At 49.2% G+C, this 25,393-nt stretch overlaps 1 protein-coding gene and 2 non-coding genes across 3 annotated transcripts in view; 1 reads left to right on the top strand and 2 right to left on the bottom strand.

The window, feature by feature from the left end:
• Window positions 1-321, bottom strand: part of LOC138462384 (28S ribosomal RNA) — a 3,671-nt gene extending 3,350 nt beyond the window's left edge. Inside the window, exon 1 of the ribosomal RNA XR_011264988.1 lies at window positions 1-321. This exon is cut by the window's left edge and continues 3,350 nt beyond it. This is a non-coding gene — a ribosomal RNA (28S ribosomal RNA).
• Window positions 322-801: 480 nt separating this feature from the next.
• Window positions 802-952, bottom strand: LOC138464240 (5.8S ribosomal RNA). Its single transcript, XR_011266826.1, has one exon. It is a non-coding gene; the product is annotated as a 5.8S ribosomal RNA (ribosomal RNA).
• Window positions 953-5,675: 4,723 nt separating this feature from the next.
• NR2C2AP (nuclear receptor 2C2 associated protein) overlaps window positions 5,676-25,393 on the top strand; it is a 52,031-nt gene continuing 32,313 nt past the window's right edge. Inside the window, exons 1-2 of the mRNA XM_069649119.1 lie at window positions 5,676-5,835; window positions 11,988-12,078. Of these exons, the coding sequence (XP_069505220.1) occupies window positions 5,732-5,835; window positions 11,988-12,078 (195 nt within the window). The 5' untranslated portion in view covers window positions 5,676-5,731. The remainder of the gene's footprint in view (window positions 5,836-11,987; window positions 12,079-25,393) is intronic.

The following is a 25,393-nucleotide window of genomic DNA, read 5'->3' on the forward strand; positions in this document are numbered from 1 at the left end:
GACAGAGTTTACCACAAGCTTTGGGCTGCATTCCCAAGCAACCTGACTCCAAGAAGACCTGATGCTGGTGTGCAAGAGGCCGCTATCGGCCTAACACCATCTGCGTGGTGAGACTCAATCAGAAGGACTTGAGCCCCCTGAGCGATGGCAGGGAGTCGGTCTTCTGTACGCCACATTTCCCACACCTGCCGCTGAATGGGGATTTGGCACTGGGCTCTTTCCTTTTCAATGGCCATTACTGAGGGAATCCTGTTTAGTTTCTTTTCCTCTGCTTAGTAATATGCTTAAATTCAGCAGGTCACCACGTCTGATCTGAGGCCGTGGTCAGGGAGCATAAAGCTCAGGGCAGCTGGCCTCGGGCCCGTACAGGGGGTTGCCCCAGACCTGTGCCTCTGGCGCAGGAGAGTGTGCTCTGTCCCAATCTGCGACAGAAGCCCACATGGTCACGAGGTCCGCGCTCCATGGTCATCCTGCGCCAGCAGCCGTGGGTCACCAAAGACAGCCACAAACAGCACGGCCAGATGCCCCGGGGTAGGGTGAAGGTGCACCAGGCTTTTTTAAAGCCTGCTGCCACTGCCACCACATCCGGGGCACGCCGGCCACCCGGCCCTCCCGAAACCAGCATGAGGCGGGGAAACTGGGGAGGCCAGGACGCGTCGGCAATGAGCTTGCGCGCCAGATCCAAGGATCCAGCGAAGATGCTGATCGGGGTCTGACCTTAGGGGGATGAATGGGATGGGGTCCCTGCGACAGCCCCAGCCACGCCCCTGGGAGGGAACCCCGGGGCAATTGATATACAAACGACCCTCAGACAGGCGTAGCCCCGGGAGAAACCCAGGGCCACATGGTGCGTTCGAAGTGTTGATCAATGTGTCCTGCAATTCACACTAATTCTCGCAGCTAGCTGCGTTCTTCATCGATGCACGAGTCGAGTGATCCACCGCCAAGAGTCACAGGCAACTTTTTTTGTGTTCCAGATTACGGCCTGACCCTGCCGGTGCAGGAGAGGTCAGAGGAGGCGGCGCCGCCTCTGGCGGGACAGCCCAGCGCCCTGTCTAGATCCGGCCGAAACCATTGTGGTTTAAAAAAAGAAAATAAATCCAGGTGCTTAGCCTGGGAAGCCTGACCGCCACCTGCAGCAGCACTTGCCAGGGGGATGGAGGTAGGTCATTCTGCCACCTGCCCACCCGGCCCGATCCACTCCTCCTTCCCCGACCCCTTCCGCTTCCCTTTTGTAGGGTGCTGGGAGACAGACAGCGAGGCGGGCCAGAGACAGCACAGACAGGGGGTAGGGGGGGGGGCGCTAGAGTCTTCAAACCCCAGCCCGGCCGCATAGGGCCCAGCTCCAGGTACCTGGGCAAGAGGGAAGGTCAACCACTGTGCCAGTGGGCCTGGCCATCGATCGCCCACAGATGTGGCCGGCTGGAACCTTGGCGCCCACCGTCGAGTAAGCTAGCTGCACCATGGCTCAGGGCTCATGCCTGGCGTGCCGGGCCCCTGTCTGCCTGGGGAGGCCCCCACTCGGGCCTCCCTGCTGACCGGGGTGTGCCCACCAATGCCCACCCGCTGGCAGGTCAGAGTGTAGTGCGCGCCCCCGGCCAGCGCAGAGGCGGGCTCAGTGAGGAGAGGGGGCTGCGCAGGGCTTCCTTTCCTGTGCATGGTTGGGGACATCCCTAGCAGGTTAACCCAACCCTGCCAGGCATCCCCAGCCATCTGCTGGGTCGCGGACCCCTCTCCGTTGGAAGGGAATCCCCGCTCCCTGGTGGACAACACGCACCGGACCACTCTGCTAGAGGTGCCCTGGGCTGTGGGTGTGCACGTCTGGGATGCAACCGAGGTCGGCCCACAGCTCTCTCCCTCCCGCTGCTCCACTGTTAATGATCCTTCATGCCCCCACCCACAAGCAGATACCATTCACACTCAAATGCCCCATTTCTCCTTCCAAACACACGTTCCAGATTCAAATGCCACCTACCTCCTGACCCACATGCCACCATCCCTCCATCAAAACCCACACACAGACACCAACATCCGTCCCTCCACACCTACACCAGAATGCTCCACCCCTCGAAGCCACACCCATATGCCTCAGCTCTACCTCCAGACTCACACTCAGATGGTGCCAATCGCCCTCTCTCTATACCCACAACCGATTACCCCATCCCTTCGGCACACACATGCTCCCACCACTCCAATAAACCAACATCCTTCTCTCAAGACAAACATACCCCATCCCTCCATTCACACCCAGATACCGCCTTCCTTCCCACCAGAGTGCTCCAGCCCTGACCCACATGCTCCACCATTCCCTGACATGCCCCTATCATATGCCCTGTCCCTCCATTCCAGATCAACAATGCCCCCTCCGATCCAGACTCCAAGATGCCCAATCCCTTCCTCAAGACCCATACCATGATGGCCCATGCTCCCTTAACACAGAAAGATGCCCCTATCCGTCCTCTGACCAATGAGCCCCAATCCCTCCCTCCAAACCCACACCACTGTGCCCCATCCCTCCCTCCAGATGCACACCAATGTGTCCTATGCCTCCCTTCATACCCACACCCATGTGCACCATCCCTTCCTCTCAGACCCACACCAATATGCCCCATCCCTCCCTCTCAGAACCACACCAATATGCCCCATCCCTCCGTCTAGACCAATACCATAAGGCCCCATCCTCCCTGCACATAGCAAGATGCCCCTCCCCTTTGCATCAGATGCTGATGTGCCGATCCTGAATCACCTGCAGATAGCCCCAGCCAACTCCCTCTAAAACCACCCATCCACCCAGACCCACACCAATGTGTCCCATCCCCTCCTTCCAGACCCACACCCATATGCGGCCATCCCTCCCCAGACCACTGTCCCCATCCATCCCATCAAACCCACACCAATGTGCCCCAACCACCTCCCTCCAGAGCCACACCAAGATGCCCCGTCCAACTTCCCAACCCACACCTAGATGACCCATGCCACCCTCCAAACCCACTGTGCCTCATCTCTCCCTCCAGAAACACACCCATGTGCACCATCCCACTGCCCAGATCCACACCAATGTGCCCACACCACCTCCCTCCAGAGCCACACCAAGATTCCCCGTCCCACTTCCCAACCCACACCTAGATGACCCATGCCACCCTCCAGACCCACTGTGCCCCATCTCTCCCTCCAGAAACACACCCATGTGCACCATCCCTCCGCCCAGATCCACACCAAGATGCCCCGTCCCACTTCCCAACCCACACCTAGATGACCCATGTCACCCTCCAGACCCACTGTGCCCCATCTCTCCCTCCAGAAACACACCCATGTGCACCATCCCTCTGCCCAGATCCACACCAATGTGCCCCCACTACCTCCCTCCAGAGCCCCACCAATATGCCCCCACCACCTCCCTCCAGAGCCACACCAAGATGCCCCGTCCAACTTCCCAACCCACACCTAGATGACCCATGCTACCCTCCAGATCCACTGTGCCCCATCTCTCCCTCCAGAAACACACCCATGTGCACCATCCCTCCGCCCAGATCCACACCAATGTGCCCCCACCACCTCGCCCCAGAGCCACACCAATGTTCCCCCACCACCTCCCTTCAGAGCCACACCAAGATTCCCCGTCCCACACCTAGATGACCCATGCCACCCTCCAGACCCACTGTGCCCCATCTCTCCCTCCAGAAACACACCCATGTGCACCATCCCTCCGCCCAGATCCACACCAAGATGCCCCGTCCCACTTCCCAACCCACACCTAGATGACCCATGCCACCCTCCAGACCCACTGTGCCCCATCTCTCCCTCCAGAAACACACCCATGTGCACCATCCCTCTGCCCAGATCCACACCAATGTGCCCCCACTACCTCCCTCCAGAGGCACACCAATGAGCACCCACCACCTCACTCCAGTGCCACACCAAGATGCCCCGTCCCACTTCCCAACCCACACCTAGATGAACCATGCCACCCTCCAGACCCACTGTGCCCCATCTCTCCCTCCAGAAACACACCATTGTGCACCATCCCTCCGCCCAGATCCACACCAATGTGCCCCCACCACCTCGCCCCAGAGCCACACCAATGTTCCCCCACCACCTCCCTTCAGAGCCACACCAAGATTCCCCGTCCCACACCTAGATGACCCATGCCACCCTCCAAACCCATTGTGCCCCATCTCTCCCTCCAGAAACGCACCCATGTGCCCCCACCACCTCCCTCCAGAGCCACACAAATGTGTCCCACCACCTCCCTCCAGAGCCACACCAATGTGCCCCTACCACCTTCCTCAAGAGCCACACCAAGATGCCCCCGTCCAACTTCCCAACACATCTAGATGACCCATGCCACCTTCCAGACCCGCTGTACCCCATCTCTCCCTCCAGAAACACATCCATGTGTCCCCACCACCTCCCTCCAGAGCCCCACCAATGTGCCCCTTCCAAAAACCTAACCCAAAGCTAGATGACCCATGCCACCCTCCAGACCCACTGTGCCTCATCTCTCCCTACAGAAACGCACCCATGTGCACCAACTCTCTGCCCAGAGCCACACCAATGTGCCCCCACCACCTCCCTCCAGACCCACACCAAGATGCCCCGTCCAACTTCCCAACCCACACCTAGATGACCCATGCCACCCTCCAGACGCACTGTGCCCCATCTCTCCCTCCAGAAACACATCCATGTGCACCATCCCTCCGCCCAGATCCACACCAATGTGCCCCCAACACCTCCCTCCAGAGCCACATCAATGTGCCCCCACCACCCTCCAGAGCCACAGATGCCCCGTCCAACTTCCCAACCCAAACCTAGATGACCCATGTTACCCTCTAGACCCACTGTGCCCCATCTCTCCCTCCAGAACCCCCCCCCCATGTGCACCATCCCTCCGCCCAGATCCACACCAATGTACTCCAACCCTCCCCCCAAACCCACACCACTGTCCCTATCCCTCCCCCAGATCCACACCACTATGTCCTATCCATCCCTCCAGACCCACACAAATGTGACCCTTTTCTCCAGATCCACACAAATGTGTCCCATCCCCCAGACCCACACCGGGATGCCCCTATCCAACCATTCAGACCCCACCAAGATGCCCAATCCCTCCCACTAGTCTAGACCAATACCATAATGCCCCATCCTTCCTCCAAATAGCAAGATGCCCCTTCCCCCTTGCAACAGATACCTGTGTGCCAATCCCGAATCACACGCAGATAGCCCCAGACAACCCCCTCTAAAACCACCCATTCTAATAATCACACCCTCATTAAACATTAAATCACTCTATTAGCCCCCGTTGATCAGTTAAACGCCATCATACACTGTCTCCCTGTTCCTTTTCTTAGCCCTCCATAACTTTCATGTTGAATAGATGAGCATGATTTTTAAAGTACATGTAATTTCCCGCTCCCCTGTCTAAATCGGGTGTCTTGCAGGAACATTCACTGTATCCGGAAGAAAATTGCAACCTGGCAGCCAGAGCCTTGCCGCTCAGGACCTCGTAGAAACGTTCCCGCCGTCCCAATGAAAATGCCCACCCCAAACGCTGCAAGCAAAAGGCTGGCAGGGTCCGGTTGCACATGCAGCCAGAACGTTCAGAATCGCCGCTCAGCCCCGGCCCGCTCACTAAACGTACTCCGGAAGCGCTTCACTGCTCCGGAAATCACAACGATGACACCAGAGTCACGTGAAGAAGAGGGGGCGGGCGTTGCTATGGTTCTTTTCTCGGATGGGATCTAGTGGCTACTTTAAGCTTTTGCTTCAACCTCAAACTACAGAATTGTTTTCCATTCAAATGGCAGCGTCGGTGCTATCTCCAGAGACTGTGAGCAGGTAAAAAGCAAGCAGCTTTGCGAGGAAAAAACATGTGCGGTGAGTCCGGTGACTGAGAGCTACAGGTAGCGTGGGTGTGGACTAAAACGAAGAAGCACATACCGTGTGCGGGAGTTCAAGAATTTATCAAAACTCGTAAGATATTTGAGGGTAGTGCTTGTTGGGAGACTTCTAAGCCACAAAGTCTCTCTAGGTATTCACGGTCAAATCTGAATCCGAAATTCGTCTGGGATTTGTATCTGACTAGTAATGCATACTTGCATTACGAGCGTGAATAAGGATGTTTTGGTGCAGGGGTCGGAAACATTTGTATCCACAGATGTTTTGGACTACAATTCCAATTAGTCCTAGTAAATAAATTCCATTTTGAGTGCTCCTTCTGGGAGTTGTAGTCAAACGATTCACAGTTTGCAGACTTCTGCACTATTAACTCGGGTGTCATTGGGGGCGGGAGGAGGTTAGGGCGGTTAGAGGATTCTATATAGAGAGCGGATACTGACACTCCACGCTTTCCACTGCAGCTCACTTGGCCCTTTACTGTTGGAAGTATTTTACAGGAAGAGGGGGAGGCGGATGGGGTTTCCTTGCTTCAATACCAGTTTTTGTCCTCCCTGTATCATCTGATAAACGACCCTTCCTGTTCACCCCGATTGATAACGTACCTTAAAACCTGTTTCGTCTGGAAGAAGTACTTCTCTACCGCTTGACCCATGGTATTCGGGAGCTACATATCTAGTCCTGTTTTTTTTATTTCCAATATGGTATATCGCATCTTGGATTTGTAATAGGAATTGAAACTACAAGTCACTAAGTGCAATGAAAAAAAGGAATGGATGTGCATGTCATGAATTATCTGTGCATGATGGCATGTATATCGTGAGGATTCTTCAGAGGTAACATTGTACCCAATATAGTGGACTGTGAACCCTGCTGCAGGGGTCAAAGAGGGGTAGGAACATGGATCATTAAATACATGGATTGTGCTTTTTCAGTGGGGTGTGCGCTTGGAAAGATAAGTCGGTAGAATGCGGGCAAAATATATTTTTAAGATTTAACTGCTATAATGGCTTTGGGATGTTTTGCTCAAGCAAACAAGTGCGCAGAAGGTGGACTTTTTCATTTATCATCCCTGGTTATTATTATGGTATTTATTGAGCACGGACTTGGCTTCGAGAAGCAACGGAGTGCTTTTCAGTGCTATACAACAATACAGATTGTTTTACCAAGGTTTACAACAGTACAGATGCATAACGTAGCACTTTTCAGAGATAACGGAACAGATATTCAGAAGGGGGTAGGATACAGAGGAGGGGCTATAGCTGTACCAGGTGGCAGGGACGTGTGTCGTCTAGCGAGTCAGCTGGCGGAGGGGGAACGTTATGGCCTATGTGTTGAGGAGGGATCCCTTTAAGAGGTGGGCCTTGTTATTTTTTTATTTATTGGTTTAATTGGTGTTTGGCCTGCAGATGGAAACCTTTCACCAACAGACACCTTAAAATCGATAAAAAGTTAACAATTATTATGCTACACAATTCAACAGTTCATGAAAATGAAAAGAAAGTACAAAATCCCAACAACAATCAAAACTGGATCATCATCCAGAATAAAATTCATTGAGCTTCCGTAACAGTCCATCACTTAGCACTATCTAACAGGGGAGCACAACTTCAATCGGCAAAATGACATTAAAAAAAAAAATAAACACAGGTTATTCATTCAAATTACCAAGGGGTATCGAACACTTCTTCCAAGACCCTAACCGCCCAATGATCAGGAAAATGTGCTTGCCCGACCTAGCCCATGGTTCAATGGTTCATCTCGTCTGAGTGTAGAGACACCCCCCCCCAACCCCCTTGACAATCCAGGGTGACATGATGCGATGTTTTCACTACTGTAGATTTTTACAAAATCTACAGTGTGGATCGCTACCACTCCATTGTTTACTTGTCAGTAATAGTTCGTGGATGGGGTACAGATTTAGTTGAAATCTGAAGAATTTGGCACGATACTGGCTACAAGAAAATCTCCCAAGTATTTTGGAAAGACATCCCTCTCTCGTGATTCCCAAGTGGTTTCCGGGAAAAGTGGAAAGCCTGCTCTTTGTTGGCAAGTTATGACCCAGGCCCTTTTCCATACCTTTTCTTGACTAACATGGGGTTCTGTACCAAGATCTCCTCGTTCACGTCCAATTCACTTAGGATGTAAAGGCAGAAAACTTTCCATGTTTCTAGCATTTGTTCAGTACTATTTTGAAGTGCGTCCCTCAAGATTTAAAACCTTTAACTGTTTCGCATAAGAGAGAGTGATTTCCAGGTTACAATAGCAACCAATGGGAGTAGTGCTAGTTCGTGAACCTAGATAGGTACTACCCCACTCCCGGTAATCTCACTTTCCTCCACAAGAGTCCTTCCAGTTTAGCCCACGTCTTGATGGTGCAAAACCAAGAACATTCTGCACGGCAGGTAACTATCGGGACAACTTTTTGTTGGTAAAAAGTAATCGACAGGGACAAGGTCAATTTACAAAATCTCTTTTAGAGTACCAATCCCTGTCCCTCCCAATTTCGCATTTTTGCCAGAAGTGAGGCAACCCTTGGTGCGTCATTCACACTACAATTCAGGAGCATTCCTAGGTATGTGAATGTCTCCACCTTTTATAAGCTGTTCTCTGGCGAGGTTCCTGTTTCCCCGCTTCCCACTCTTTCCCTGTAGTCTATTTATTTAGTGTCAAGATTCTGGACTTAAATACGTTTATACTCAGCCCATTATCAGCCACGTTCGTGTTAAGCACATCCTGTTTTCTTTGTAAGCCCCCAAGTGGGTTTGGTCCAAGAGGACCAGATAATTGTCATAAACAGTATGACCAATTGGGTGGCTGGTTATTCTTGGTGGAAATCCCCTTAACCTGTTCAGTGCATCACCAATATCAGAAAGGAAGTGATTGAACAAAGCCGGGGCAAGCGGACACCCTGGTTTCAAACCACTAGATGTGTTTATGGATCTTGACAATAGGCCTGCACTGTTCAACTGAACCCATAAGGAGGTTTTCATCATGTAGGGCACGGATTGCTGAGACCAAGTTTCTCAGGAAGTTCCAGAGGGCCAGGTTTTCCCATAGGGCCAATCGGTTAACTGAATCGAAGGGCTGAGCCAGATCTGTAAAGGATAAGTGGATCCTTCTATTTGTCATAGCTTGGGCCTTCAAAACGTTAAACGGAAGAATATTAAAACTGGTACCCATGCCTCGGACAAAACCCATCTGAAGTGGGTCAAATCTCCCCTTTTCTAGTTCCCATTCGTCTAGTCTCTCCAGGAGTATACCTGCAAAAAGCTTTCTAATTACATCCAGAAGAGAAATTGGTCTATAGTTTTTAGGGTCTTCTCGGTCGCCTTTTTAAAAAAAATTGGGACTGTAATTGATTGTTTCCAGGAATTCAGGACTCGACAGACTGCCAACATTTGTTTGAACAGGCTCGTTATGAATTTGGACCATAGGTCAGGGTCTTTTTTTTTTTTTAGCATTACGTTTGCGGTCCCATCCGGCACAGGCACCCTTGAAATACTCGCCTTTTTTATGAACATTAAAATGTCTATTTTATTGAACACAATAGACCAACCCCCTCTTTGCTCACAGTTTTCAATTGTTAATGGGCCCCTAGATGTATTGAACAACTGTGCTGTGTAAAATAGCCAACCCACTCATCCTCTGCTAGTGCATTCAATTGTGTAGCTTGTTGAGGTGATCAGTTTCCAGATTTCGCCTGTATTTTTACTAGACATTTTCTTTAACATTTGCTCCACGTCCATCTGCAATGTTTCACTCGTCTGGACCTACCCCAGTCCCTGCCTTCATGAGTCTCCCTATTTCCTCACCTGAAGTAGTTGGTGAGGTCTTGATTTTCTTTATCACTCCTTAACAAGTGTTTTGCCAATACGATTTCCCTATCGTAAGAGTGCTTTCATGAGAAGGCTCTCGGGCTAATCAATCCCATGTTTTCCTCAAATTCTGATGGGAGCACTGGATAGTCTACAAAGGGAAATACGTCGTCGCCTTTGCCTGTTTCACCCACCTCCTTACGTTTCTCTGTAACTTGATGTTACGCCCTTGAGTAACCTCAAGGTTGTTTGAGACCCACACCAATTTTGCTTGCACTCCAGTCCGCCAGACCATTCTCAGGATGTTATGATCGCTATTTGACACATCTCGAGGACCACTAGGGTGTCTACAAAAGGGAGGAGATTGCTTGAAATATAAATATGGTCAATGGAAGAGCTAGAGTGGCTTCTCTTCCAGGTAGCTTTACTTGGCATGTCACCTTGGACCTAAACGTTCAAGATGTGCCAGTCTTTTAATCCTACTTCCTCCCCTTTCTACGTCAACCCGACTTTACTCCTGAACACGGCATGTTAAAATCCCCACATAGAATGATGGCATACACCGAGACCTTCTGTGAATGCATCCAGCATGCATTGAAAGTGGTTTAAGAATGTTTGGACAGCAATGGCTTTAGATTGCCAGTAAGTCAGTTCCCCAAGGACTCTACTGATCGGAGGATTTAATCAGCCTGGATGAATAAATTGGGGTTGAACATGGTCAATACTGTCCTTCCCAGGCCCGATCTGATTGCTGTTTGCAATCCAGACACTGGCCTTCCCTTCAACCCTTTTGTTGCTGGATTTTAAAAAACGGAGTAGCCCTCCAAACAAGGTATTTTAGCTAACCACGTTTCCTGAAAACACAAAACATTGCATAATCACAATCCACTGTCCCAAACAAATGTGCGAAATCTCTCATATTCCAAGAACAAAAGTCCAACCTCTCTGGTCCTTAGCCAAATCTAGTAATCATCATTTCTCAGTCTGTGATGAGGGCCATAGGTAGCCAGTCCCAGCATTCCCCACTCACCCCCTTGGCTGATCTACTGGTGATGGATTCAACCGCCCTGCCCCACCCCTCTTGACCATTGATGGTTACTTTAAAGGCGGTTTATCCTCCCAGTTGCAGGAAACATTCGACAAATGCCAGTGTTCCCCATCCCCATCCCCATTCTTTTTGTCACTTGCTTTTTTTTTTTAATTATGAGGGAGAGTCTGATGCTGACGAGGAGGAGGCTCCATAGCCTTGGGGTGTAGACAGGGAAACCTTGTTTTGTGGTCCTTTTGTTTGTAGCAACGGATTTCAAGTCTGTACGTGTCCTGACTTCTGATAGTACGCTGTCTGCTGGAGATGCTGAGTTTTTCTGTGAGATAGCTGGGTGACTTGAGGGCAAACGCCTTTATAGATGATGCAGCAAGACTTGAAGGTGATTTGTGCATGAAGCGGGAGCTGGTGAAGGTCGATGATGGCCCGGGCGATATTATGTCTGCGTAGACCCTTGATGAGGGGTGGGGCTGCGTGTAGGACACCTCTCATGGGCACAAGGGAGGGGGACAGGAGAATTTCGAGGAGTGCATTGCCCCCATCCACGTGGTATTTTGTTTTGTTTCACAACATTTACACATACTTTCAGTTTATATATTTCAAAAGTAGTGGTACGCAGACCTCTGTTTACCAAAAACAGAGTTCAAGTTAAAGACGAAATGGCTAGACTTTTTAATGAAGCACAGTCCTTTTGTTAAATGCCCCTCCTCTATTCGGCAGGCACTTGGAGGTACTGAAAGTGCTGAAAAAAGTGGCACTGCCAAAAACTGTTCAGGAATGTATGAAGCCCAGCCTTTCATCCATCTGCATCTAAAGGATACATCAATCTAAGGAATAATCTGTTTGTTTTAGACAACAATGTTCTGACAGGGCATTAAAGAAGAGCAGCATGGATGCATGATGTAATAAATGTAACTTTTTCCACAACGTTCCAAAAATGTGCCTCTTTAACTGTCTTTGAAAACAGAGAGCATTTCTTATATGCTATTTTACTGCATTCGGGCTCAAAATGAAACCTAACAAGTAAAATGAAGAAGCATGCGTTCAGTAAAAAGAGAATTTCTGGCACCGTACAGGCAGTTTTAAATAGTTATTGGAATATTACCATTAAAAATAAAAGTACTGTAAATGTGTTCCTGCTGACCTCGACCTCTGGCGCATTGCTGATGTGTACCATGAGTGTATTTTCTCCTTTAAGTGCATTTACTGACCTGTTTATCATTTTGCTTCAGAGTTAGCTCGGTTCTGAATAAGGATGTTAAACAGTATGGCAAAAAGTACCTGTTTGATGGTCATGAAGACACCTGCTGGAACTCGGACCAGGTGAGCGGATTTACAGTCTTGCGCAAAGTGAATCGATGGGAAGAAAAGGGTACTGGGCCTGTCATAGACAGCGGATGAGGTACTTGCTGAGAGCAGTGTTCTGCATACCACTAGCTAGCCAGAATGGAGAGTTGGGTGTGTGTATGGTGAACTGAAAGGGCTTTTATTTTGGCTGGCTTAATCAAAATGGCCACCCATAGCGTACAAGGGTGAAAGACCAAAGTAAATGTCCAAAGGAAGGCGTCATTTGAGGAGGGGCGGAATCTGCATTAATGTATTGTCTTTTCGCAGTAGACTAGGATAATTTTCTCGCTTCAAGGATGTTTTAGGGCAATCAAATGAGTGATTCCATGTCATCTTAACACTACCGTGGGTTTCTTTTGAAAATCATTGTTTTCTGGTATGCCAATCCAGTTGTGACAAGACTACAATTCCCAGAATGCACTGATGTGTTACATGAAAGACCAGAGTGTAAACACATGCACGGGTGACATGGAGTCACTTATCAAACTAGTTTCTTTACTGGCATGCAAAAAAGGTTTTGAGTATGGGAAAAGGCGATATTGTTAAACATTGTTTGTTGCTGCCCTTTTAAGGTTCAGCAAAGTGGCCATGAGTTGAAAATGGAGGTTTGAAGGCTGAGGGGATTACACAGGGAATTACTGTCAATTATTGTAGCAATAATAAATGGCAAAATCAACAGTTTTGACGTGTAGTGAAAAGCTTTTCTTTGTTGCTACTGTAAGTATTGAGATCGCATGTACATTAACGATTTGCCCAGTGTTACAATTCCATGTTTAATCTACCATCATTTGATCGATTTTGCCAGGATGTGTTAACATGCAACCTATTACAGGTATTTATTATTTTTTTATCATACAGCAAGTAATGTGCATCATTGCCAGTTATTCACACACAAGGCCAGCTGTTGCCATCAGACAACAGCAGCAAGCACAATTAACTAGGCATTTCAATATGTTAGCATTGTACGTGCATCTTGTAATTGTAATTTCTTTTTGTAGAAATTCATTCTAGATGGACACTTAACTAAGTCTGTATTAATGTGCGTTATCATTACCCACTGATGGTACTCTATGCCCTTCTTCGTTCTGGGGGCAATGAATAGTCAGTGCCAACAGATGTTTCAAACCTGTCCCATAGCATTGCCCAATTCCCTAAAATATATATGTGCTATCCACCCGGCGTGCAACTATTTGCCAAAAGTTAATATTACATGCCCAGGAACTCGCACTATTGGGCAGCTGTTGCCAAGTATTGATGCTCTTTTCTTGTTGTTGCCATCCATACTTGGGTACTATCAGATTTCCCATTGAATGTTCTTGCGCTCGCACTATTTGGCAGGCTTTGTTATACTTTGCCTAGGTACTCTGATCCTATGGCAACATTACTGCTTCACCTCGTAGCCTACCCGCTTCTTTGGTCTTCCTCTATATAGTCCCTTGAATTAACTTCTTGTTGCCTACCATTACTTAATAAAGCAGTCAACCTACTGCTTTTTCACCCATTTCTAACTCTTTCCGTATGTTTCACACCCATCTTCCATTCTTCTGCTGGAGTATTTGGAACGGCTCGTAAGTGCTGTGTTCAGCAACTGAAGAGCTATTGGCTCTGGCTACACTTTATTCGAGACACAACTGTGGAAAAATAGATTGCTCAGCAGCAATAGACGATTTTGTGGCATCATCTAGTAAAGTGCCCTTCGTTTAGACGACCAAAAACATTATATTCCTAGTACTATTTAAAATATTGTTGTTGACATTGTCTACATATTAATTCTAAGTACAAGACAAAACAGTATTTAAACTGCAATGATTTCATGATTTTGGAGAGGGAGTGCAGTGCGGGGTAGCAGTAGTGGGGCAATGTGGAGGCGTATTCTGGTGTTTTCCCCTGGGCGCAATATTGTCTAGAAATGTATGGTCTAGAAATGTCTCTGGTCACGCATCGGGCAGCAACTAGCATGTAGCTCTACAGAACTTTCATAGGATCTGGCCTGCCTGAGAGTCTCCCAACCCCCCTACAGGCCCATAATCCAAAGCAAATAGATTAGCATTCAAGCTATTGTTTTCCAAGTTCTATAGTGAACACTGCACACCTATCCTCCACACAGGACTGCAGCGGATTATGCTTTGACAATGCACACAGCATACACATTTAAATCCTGGTGGTTAATATATAGAATTGTAGGTGGGTAACTATCAACAATGAGAATTTTTTTCTCTAAGGATTTCAAGTCCGGCGTGATGAACAAGACCAAAGCTAGTTGTCGGAAGTCACTCGGAACTGCGAGGCAAAATTAAGCTCTTTTTTTGGATAATTTTGGGAAAGGGACAGCCCCCACCCCCCTAGGTGCTTTAAAGTAAGGTGAGTTGCAATTGAGGCACTGTAATGAACCAGGTTGTAGAGGGGACAGTGAAAGCGGTGCTTTCCCGTCCAGTAGGACCCCATGCTATCATCATCATCAATTATAGCATATTCATATGGTGCAGCACAAGGCGCGGGCAGCAACGCTATTCCTTGTAGATATTAATATTCACAGGTAGAAGCAAAGGTTTGTGCGGTAAGCATGGTAAAGGCAGCATTGCATGAACTAGGCCCAAATCCACAAGGCAACGGAATAATCTCCAGTCATGCCCGAGCTCCCATGAGGTCAGTCTGCACTGCCTCACTGTTAGTCCATTGTTCTTGAAAGTGTTGCGAAGATGTGTCTCTCACCCAAAAGGAATGTGCCCTACAAGGCCGCGATCAGAGGCCAGTACCTGGTAGGCCTGTTATCTTACTTTTGGCCAAAGCACGACCCGGCCCATTCTTGAGTGACCACGAGTTATAGCCCATATAACGGACTAAACCCTAAGATCCCTGAATTCCATGACACCAGGTGCCATTTGACCATCAACCCCAAAGGAAAAAGTCCTGAAATTTTCAAAAAGGTTGGACAGGATGTATTGTTGCAGCGACAATCGTGTGATTTGTATTGTGAGGTGCTGAGAGGGATACATTTGCGAGGTGCTGAGAGGGATAAATTATAGTTAAAAACGAGGGCAGAGACCTTGGAGATGGATGGCGCAGAAGGAGGGAGGGAGTGAGTGAAGGTTAGAGTGCTCTTCACCCTCCTGTGTGTCTGTTTTGAAACCTTCCAAGTGTACGGTATGAGTAGTAAACAACCTGTATAGTAGGAGTATAATTAATGTCTTGTCTTTCGGCGTGAGAATATGAGCCCTGCAGCACCCACATAATGGAAGGATGGATGGATGGACTGGGCTGGGACCAATGAACTGCCATCCCATATGGATGGAGGCAGCACCTGTATAGGGTCCATCCAATCAGCCGTACAGGTTTTCACTATATCTATTGTCATTTATAATGACATTTTGTTTTAAGAGCTTCTGCTTGTACCTTGCTTTGTCAGAACGTTCTTGGCAGCAGAGTTCTTTGCTGCTGGTCTCAGCTGTGCATGAGATTAAAACTCGCTATCCTTGCAAGATCGACTTGGGCCTTTCTTCCCTAGCAGGTTGTATTTTCTCTGATGTGGGCGTTCAGGGGCTTACTTTCAGTAGGTGTCCCTCCTGAGTGGTGTAGGTGTCCCTCTTAAGTGGTACATTGCCCACTCATTGTTCCTTTACCCCTCTGTGCACTGTCCCCAGGGGCCAGCAGTACCGGGGTGGATATGTGGTATATGATTGATATGAGAAACTGGACAAAATGAACTGGGGTCCTGCCATCCTCCCCACCGCCCCTTCTGTTATCACCCTCCTTACTGCCACATAATGCCCACTAAGTATAAAGAATACTGTGCACCCCACCTCCTCCTTGAAATCATGGAAAGAGCCATGTATACACAATCCAAGTCGTTTTTTTGTGTTCAGGATGCAGTGTGGTCGAGTGGTTGTATTGTCAGTTGGGAAACCCTGTGGCATCAGTTGTAATGCTGACTTTTCCACTTGACCACATTGTGCAATTCTGAGAAAACAGATGTTATTTAATTGTGCCCCGTTTTCTTCATCAACTGGAAGGTCTATTTGTGTGAAGACACTGGGCGTTGACATCGGAATTCATTTTTCTTGTAGCAGGGCCCTACATGGCGGTGCCACGAGGTCGTGTAAAGGGCAAAGGTGCACAATACAAATCCCACGTAACCAGCATAACATGGATAGCTCTCATTTAGTTGTTGGGTCGTGGGCTTTGTTAAATAATAATGCATGCACTACTTCATTATAAGTGCTTTATGCAGTAAGTAAAAGCATTTTATAGTCTTACAATAGAACTGGCTCATTGAGTTGGGCACTTTTAGCCACAACTATGGCTATCCTTGCTTTCTCATGCTCTTTCTTAAATAAAGTGAAGCCGGTGTCGCGCAACAAACTGGACATTGGTAGTAGCAGGTACAAAATGGTGTGAGTAATAGCAGTCTCTGGCAAATGCCTTGAGCCAAAGCTGTTGGTTTTGCCAATGCTTGTTTTTAACAGGACTTCAGTGAAGTACACGCATAGTCCTTATAAATAGTGGCTGGAGGTAGACCTGCTAAGACATTATTACACCAGTAGCGTGTATCCAATACCAATTAAGTCATTAACTCTCAGAACACTGCTCTGAAAAAAACACCGTCAGGCAGTCATCACTGTCATCCCTCTTTTCAAGCGTGAGGTCCAAATCCCCCCCCCCCCCTCGCCAGCTGTACTGCTCGACAGGAGGTCGTGCCGGGCGGTTTCTGATCCATCCACTAGGTAGGTGCATTTATTTTCGACCTACTGCACCACATGGATAAAAAGAAAGAAGAATCAATGAAATTTGTAAAATTCAGAAAAGCTTTTCAAATCGAGCCTTAAATACTTTGTCAACAGCGCATTGCCAGCGCGCAATCTCTACTTTGCCCACAAGCTGCCTTCTTGCAGCAAATACTCGATTTTGCTTTGTGCTACCCACTTTTTCACAATGAACCCTGCAGCACTTCTAAGATGGCCTCCACTTTTTTCTTGCGATGCTGGTAGTTTTTACTGTGCATCCTTCTTCATCCTGCACTCCGATTGACTGAGTGCCTTTCTGTCCAACTGGGGACCGGCAGGCTTTAGCCGCCACCCCCTTACCAAATGCCCCCTCTCCGCTACCAGAATGCTACTTGTGGTCTTTTCTTCATCACAGCACCTGAACCTTCCATGATGCTGCTACCTCACCCTTCAAAGAAATTCAGACTATCTTGACACTCACACCTCCTTAATTATGGGCTAGTCCCCCCGCCCCTTCTGGACTCACTGCTACCCTCCTTTGACTTTTACTGTCCTTCTCTGCCGGTTTCTCCCATGTCTACATTCTGAATAGCATTGCATTTTCAACACATGTTGCTAGCATCTGCACCCAAATTGTAAAAGTCAAATCTTGCTGTATTTTGCTAACTTGCTCTGCACTTTGCTTGATTTTGTGCCTCCCTGTAACTTGCTGGCCCAGTGACTTCATTGTTCTCTTTGTGCCACTCCTACCTACTCCCCCCCCACCCCCTTTTCTTTCACGCTACCACACCCATGGTGCTTTCTGTTTCTCCTGTTTTCTCCAACTGCTTTTCCGTTGGCTATCCCTCTCTTCTCACCAAGTCTCGTAGGAAGAAGTACAAAAAGGATATCTTGGCCTCCAACCCTAGTCTCCCTATCGCCGACACCTATTCCAGCGCTTCCTCCAGACGGACACTCACTGACATCCTCTTCGTTGTTCCTTCGCCAGATCTATGGACTCTTCATATGATTTCGGGGCTCTGTCCTGTCTCCTAATCTCCCATTAATGGTGGCACACGCTTGGAAGCTCTCGTGGCTCCCTCCGACTCCTCTAAAGTCATCATTAATGTCTACCTTAATGGCACTGTTGTGGTCCAAGGCCCTCAGGCCAATCTCCTCCTCTTTGATAGGCGCTTCCCTCACCTCATCAATTTACTTCTCCTGCTGTCCTCCTCTCCTCCTCCCTCACTCCCCTTGTCTACCCTGCCCTCTCCTCCCTCTTCTTCTGCCCAAACTCGGGTTCCTTCTTCACCTGCGCAGGGCGTACCTCTGAATTGTACCCCTCCCCGGAAGGTCTTTAAGGCTGGCAACCTTCTTCATCTTGCCACTCAACTCTCGCTCTGCTGTCAAACACTCCTCTGACATCTGCCACCTCCTGGAAGAACTCAACCTAGATGTCCTCGGTCTTATTGAGACATGGTTCACGGCCAGCTCTTTCACAAGCTTCGACACTCTCCTCCCTGATGGCTACAAGATCCTCCCCGCACCCAGATCCACCCGGGCCAGTGGGGGGTGTAGCCCTGATCTTTCCTGAATGGATTACTGCCTCTATTATTCCCACGCAGACATACTCCTCTTTCGAATGCCTTGTCTGCATGCTTTCTCTCTCTGCCAGCCACTCTTACCGTGGCTACTATTTACCCGCCTCCTGGTCAGATCACCTAATTTCTATGAGTGGGCGGACCTCTCCTCATCCCTCCTGGCCACAACCACTCAACTCCTCCTTCTTGGTGACCTCAATAGCCATTTTGGCTCTCCTTGTTCCACCTTGGTACTCTGTGATTCCCTCTCCCTTTCTATCCTTCCCTCTGGCCCGACTCTTACTCATACACTTGATGTTTTGATCTCCTCTGACCTTCTCCTCTCCATCCCTCTGACCACCCCTCTCTCCTGCAGCGATCACTCCCTCCTCTCATATCCCCCTCTCTTCCACCCAGGCCAAACTTACCCCTACACTGCCACCTACCTTCTCGGACATCCGGCCCTTGTAGCGTGTGTCAGTGGAGGCTTTCGCTGCCACCTTCTCCCCTCCATCCCCCACCTCTGGCTGACTCGCATCCTGACACTGCCTGGTCTATGCTCTATTTCTGATACTCTTGATGCTCTTGCCCCTGTCATGAGGATCCGTTTGAAGCCCAAAGCCAAATTCAATTCTTGGTATGACTCTGACCTATCTACACTTAAACGTAAGTGTAGGGTGGTTGAGAGGAAATGGAGGGCGTCTTGTTCATCCTCTGACAAACTGTCCTGTTGCCTGCTCCAAAGGCAATACCGACTCTGTCCACACTAAGAAGAGAGCCCACATCCAAGCCTGTGTCTCTGCGGCATCTAACAACTAGGCTGAACTCTTTAATATCTGCAAGGAGCTGACCAACCCTGCTGCAGTCTCTACCTCACCTGTCGCTTCCCAGACCCTTTGCACGGCCCTTGCCTCTCGCGTCATCTCTAAAACCCAGGATATCCTATCCACCCTCTCGTCCCCTCCCGCCTCTCCTCCGCCGAACTCTGGTCCTCCTACACCCATCCCCCCCCACCCTCGTTCTCATCCTTTCCTCTTTCCTCCCATGACAAGGTCTCTAGACAAGTCCGATCTATGTAAGTCTCCTCAAAACCGGTTCTTCCAAAACCATCAAGGACCACATTGACACTCTCGCTCCTGCTCTGGCTGATTTCTGTCTCCCAATCTCCATCACTCCCTTACTTGGCAAACTCCTGGAAAAGCTGGCCATCTCACAGCTTAACCTTCACTCTGATTCTGTTGGTTGTCTCCATGACAATCAATCTAGCTTTAGAGCTGCCAGAAGCACGGACTCTGCTCTCCTGGACATGTTTGAATATCTGCTCTCCAACCTTGACTCTAACATCCCCTCTGTCCTCATCCTACTTGATCTTTCTTCTGCCTTCGACACGGTCAACCATTCCATCCTGCTCAACCATCTCCATGACAACCTGGGTATCCTTGATCAGGCTCTGGCCTGGCTGACCTCTTTCCTCTCTAATCGTCCATCCCAGGTCCAGCTTGGATCCTTCCTTTCATCTACCTTGCTTTCTACCTGTGGTGTTCCCCAGGGGTCTAACCTCTCACCCTGGCTTTTCAACCAACACCTGGCAATTCTTTCCCACTGTATTGCCATTTTCTGTTCCATTTCTCAGTGCTATGCTGACGACACTACTCATTTTCAGGCTTCCCTCGGCCACCTCCTCTCCTTCTCTCCTCTCTGATTGCCTATCTGCCATTCAGGATTGGTGTGCCGCCAATGATCTCTGCCTGAATGCCAGCAAGACAGAGATCCTCCTCATCGGCACACCTTCACCCTTCTTTCCCCTCACTCTCTGGCTAGCCTCCCTTGGCCCTCCTCCTACCCCCACCTGCAAGGCTAAGAACCTCTGGGTCATCTTTGACTCCACGCTTTCCTTCTCTGCCCACATCTCTGAGGTCTCTAAAAAGTCAGACTTCCTACTGCTCCTCCTCAGAGGTAGTCTGCCTTTCCTCTCCTTCCCCCCAGAAGCTCACGGTCTCCCGAGCCCCGGTTCTCTCCAGGTTGGACTATTGCAACAACCTCTTTCTTAATTTACTGACTTCTACTCTCCGCCCTTTGCAATTTATCAAACAGGACTGCGAGGCTTGTCCTTGGCTTCAAGCCCTGGCATTGTATCTCTCCAGCTCTGAAATCTCTCCACTGGCTCTCAGTGGCTGCAAGGATTACTTCAAAACCATTTGCATTGTCCACAAGGCCGTCTGGGGCCTGGGCCCAAAATACCTTCAGCTGTCCCTCTGTAAATACCTCCCCTCTTGAGCTCTTCGCTCCTCTAACTCCCTCAGGGTCAATCATTTTTCAAAGAAACAAGCTGGGGTTATATCTGTCTTCGGCTGGGGCCTCCCTCTGGAAAAGCCTCCCTGCCACTCGGAAACTTGAGGAGAACCATCTCCGGTTCCCGAAGCACCTCAAGACATTCTTCTTTGCTTCTGCCTTCGCCCCTCCTCTCCCCTGCTGATCTGCTCTCTCTCGACATTGTGCACCTGGCCTACCCTCTGACTTCCGGGCCCAGGTACCTGCTCACCCTGCCACCCGCCCGCAATGGCTCCTGGCTATCCCTTGCACTGGTGTCTGTATCTGTAACCATACAATCATTGTCCCATTTTTCTGCACTTATCAGACACACCCTGTCTGCTGCTTTAAACCCAGCACTTGCCACTTGCTGGCTGTACTACCACTGTTTTTTGCTTTTATTATTTATTTATTTTATCTGTTTTTCCTGTGTTCAGCACTTTCCACTTCTCCCCCCTTCCATGCACTTTTCCCCTTCTCCAATGCACGTGCGCGTTCACAAAATCACTGGGCCTAGTAAGATTGTTGTTTTAGTTCTCCCTCGTTCCCCTTCCTTGCCGCGCTCTGAAACACTTGTGAACGAGAGCGACACAAATAAAATGCCAATATCAAAGGCACCTGAGTGCAAACCTTGACGGTAAGGCTTGATATATGATATGATTATTTATATAGTGCCTATACACAATGTGTTTCAAACGCTTCAAGGCAAGGGAGGGAACAAGGGAAAATACAATGACATTCTTACAGGCCATGAGCAGTAAGGATGTGAAATTAACTATAGTACTCGGCCTGACGACCTTTCAGATAGTGCAAGAGCTAAGACATAGATAAGGAAGAGAGAGTGGGAAGAGCATGGAAACAGACAGGCGACTACCATACCAGGCCTGACATTTCTGGTAGAGCCAGAGAAAACAAAAGTTGAGGGAGAGGGGTGCCGAAAGGGAAGGGAGGAACAAACAAGTGACTATCGTATCAGGCCTGACGACATTTCGGGTAGTGCTGGGCGTGGGGAAGAAAGAAACCGGTAAGGGGTGGGGGAACGGGACAGACGAGTTTGCTATCATACTAGGGCCAGGGACAATTATGATAGAGTAAGTGCATAGAAGAAAGTAAGGGGAGGAGATGGGAAAAGGGAGAGGAGTAGAACAGCGAGCAAGCAGTCAAAAAAGAGTGGAGAAGCAAGAGGGGAGAACAAATACAATTGCAGACGTCAGTAGTAACAAATAATGTTGCAAGCCAGGATACAAAATGAAGATGGGAACAGCATGATTCAGGGCCACCTGAATTCAGGGTACAAGATGCAAGATGCAAAGGAAGTCCAGAGAAAGGGTGACGCACCGTGAATCAAAGAAGTCCATAAAAGTCAAATCCAGCATTGGCCACACAACGTGGGTGGTGAAACCAGAATGTATCGGGACAGAATCCTGCAGAAGTGGGCTGGAGGGGGAGCAGGGTAGAAGAATCGAGCAAAACGGGCAAGGCCTGTGTGCGAGAAGGGTGGGGGGCATAATGGAACATCACGGGGGGTGGGGGACAGATGGGGTAGGGATGGCCTGTGGCGACAGAGGGAGTAAACACATGTTGGTGCATGCTTACCTTCTGTCTGAGCAGGGGGTCAGTCCCTGGGTCCTCTTGGTCCGAACAGGTTCAAACAGGAATTGCCCTTTTCTTTGTCTGCCCTTGGAGGCCCGGGTGAGAGACACCCTTGAGAGCAGGAAAGAGGCAGAGCTAAGAAGGTGGGTGGTGCTTAGGCCAGGTGACCTAGATCAACTTGCACCTGCTGCCCATCTGCAAAGGAAAAGAAGCTGGAGGGCTCCTTAAGTAGGAAAGAAGAGCGGAAACCTGGAAGGCACCAGGTGGCTGGGGCTTAGGCCAGGTTACCTAGATCCACTTGCACCTGCTCCCCATCTGCAAAGGAAAAGAAGCTGGAGGGCTCCTTAAGTAGGGAAGAAGAGCGGCAACCTGGAAGGCACCATGTGGGCGGGGCTTGGGCCAGGTGACCTAGATCCACTTGCACCTGAAGCAGGAGGGCTCCTTGAGTAGGGAAAAAGAGGGGCAACCAGGAAGGCACCAGGTGGGCGGTGCTTGCTAAGTGGGGGGAAAGAGTGGCAACGAAGGAGGCACCAGGTGGCCGGAGCTTAGGCCAGGTGACCTAGATCCACTTGCACCTGCTCCCCATCTGCACGCACCTGCTCCCCATCTGGTTAAAGCAAGCTCAACGAGTTGCCATGAGGATGGGTGTTTTGAATGGGCAGGAAATGGGGATGACCATAGAGATTTGCATGGCCGATTGGCAGTCGATGGGTGGGCAAATGACCAACACCAAATTTCCTTCCCTCATATGCCATTTCTCCCTATCTGTACTCTAATGCAGTACACTCCTTTTTGTCGCTGCCAATTCGGCACGGCCGATTTGCCCATTTTGGCGCAGAAGCCTTTCTGGCGCGAGGGACGTTTGTACGTTTCAGCCACGTCTAAACTATCTCACGCCAAATTCAAAATAATAATTATTTTCAAATGCAGCACGTTGGCAGGTAATGTTAACGTGTTGCATTTGAAAAGAATTGTGGGACTGGAGCAGAGTCTGCGTGAGCATTTTACAGAGAACACACGTTTCTTGCACCTGTCAAATATGATGTGCTGTTCAGATGTTCAAATGTTCCGAGTGTGTGTATGTTTGTAATGAGACTCACTTCCCGCAAGTGCAGTTAGGATTATTTAAATGGATAACTATGACAGAACTGCAGCTTAAGTTGCGCAATACTGAAGGGCTGGCATGCGCCTTGCTCGTGGTAATTACTTCCACTATAAATTGGCATGGCGCTTTTGTGCCTATGGTAAAGTGAGAGACACCAGAGAGTGTTGCTTATGAAGCAGTGGCAAAGCTTATAGTATTGGCTTTTTTGTAGGCATCTGCCAAATACTGCAATAATGGTAGTACTTGCCCATACGCTGATACCTTGCCTGAGTGTATTGTAATATGATGCCGACTGATTTTTGGCTGCGTTAGGCCTGAGGAGAACACTTAAACTGGCTGTGTGTGCTTAGCTTGCTGTGTTTAATTAGGATGATGAGTGGTATGTGGCTGGTGTTAGTATGAGAACAGCTATACCGAATGTGTCATAGTATCGCTGTGTTTTATTTGAGTGGTGGTGTATAGGAGAAAGTAAGAGTGGTATTGTGATATGGTGGTTCATCCACTCATCCACTCCTTCCGTTCTGTCTGCCCGCTTCGTCCTTTCCATGGCCGCTTCATCCGTTTTGTTCACTGCATCCGTTCTACTCCGTTTATCTGTTTTATTTACACTAGCAGTTTTAGTTTTCCATTTTCTTGATCAGGTCTCTATACTGGATTGTTATTTTTGGTTCAGCAACCCAGGGTTCCTGTTTAATGTGGTAGTTTATACTGTTTGTGCTAAGAGTCAATTTTTAAGGGAAGAGCCACGTTTTCAGTAATTTGCAGAAAGACATGAGGTCTTCGGTGAGTCGGATGTGGGGTGGAAGTGAGTTTCACAGAGTGGAGGCCAAGGCTGAGAATGATGAGCGGGGCTGGGTGTGCCTGGGAAGCTGGGTGGGCCGTTAGTTGGGGGTGCTGTGGGGTGCGGACATGATAGCGGGTGGGTAGGTGTAGGGGATGGGAGGAGCAGGGGTCTTGGGATGGTTGGCTCGCCATCGGGCTCCTCTGGCTCGGTGTTTGGATAGGGGTTGGGGGCGAGGTGGGGGATGTAACGCTCACCTGATTCTCGCAGAGGCGCCGGTCTTGACTGGGCGACTACCGTATCTTCAAAAGTGATGTGCACCACCCGGTTGGCTCTTTGGGCTGGACCTCTGTGCACTGTATGCCTGACTCGAAGAGTAAGATGTCTGCAGATAGAAAATATGGGATTAATGAACGGGGGTTATTGGGGTGTCCCTATCTCTTTCCTTTTCTCCTCTCCTGTAGAACCCCAAAGGTTAACGCTCTCACCTTAGGTAAGTGAACGCCGAGCTCTCCATCTGCCTCGGGGCAGGGTGCTGTAACCAGTTTCTTCACTGGATAGGTAGCGCAGGCCTCTTGACTTCAGAGGACTGCTGTCCGTCGTTTACTTCACGAACGGTGAGTTCTGAATATTTCAAATGTCTTTAAAAGTCTTTTGTAATGCTGTCTCTTATTTTGCAGGGTTCCGGCGATGGCGGTTGACTGGCTGAAGTGAGTTGAGGATGGACCCGTATGCGGAATAGAAGCGCCTGGAAGCGCGTAAGTAAGCGCTTGTTGCTTGCTTCACGATGCACACTAACTGTCCTTTTATTCTGCAGGTACCAGTTCGGAGCTGCTGAAGGATGCCGGAATGCCCACTGAGTTCGGCGTGGATGGAGTAATGGCACGTGAGTATTGAACGTTACCCAATGTATTTAAACGCACCTTCTTTTGTCTTACAGATGCGGGATGCAGCGCCGAAGGCCTCCGGAGCGTGCGAAGAGTTGGTAAGCTTTTGTCTTTCAGATGCCGGAATGCAGTGCGATGACCTCCGGAGCGCGTGAAGAGTAGGTAAGCCTTTGTCTTTCAGATGCAGGAATGCTGCGCGAGGCGTTGATGACAGCCGATGGACCAGGTAAGAGATGCGCTGTCACTGAAGACCGTAGTGCTAACCTGTTCTTTCTTGTCTTTATAGATGTTGCTGAAGACTGGATTCAGGATGGTAAGCCTTTTTCCTTTAGGCC

This window comes from Ambystoma mexicanum, chromosome 1p (genome assembly GCF_040938575.1).
Source record: "Ambystoma mexicanum isolate Mex_15411 chromosome 1p, UKY_AmexF1_1, whole genome shotgun sequence".
In the NCBI taxonomy this organism is placed as follows: Eukaryota; Metazoa; Chordata; class Amphibia; order Caudata; family Ambystomatidae; genus Ambystoma; species Ambystoma mexicanum.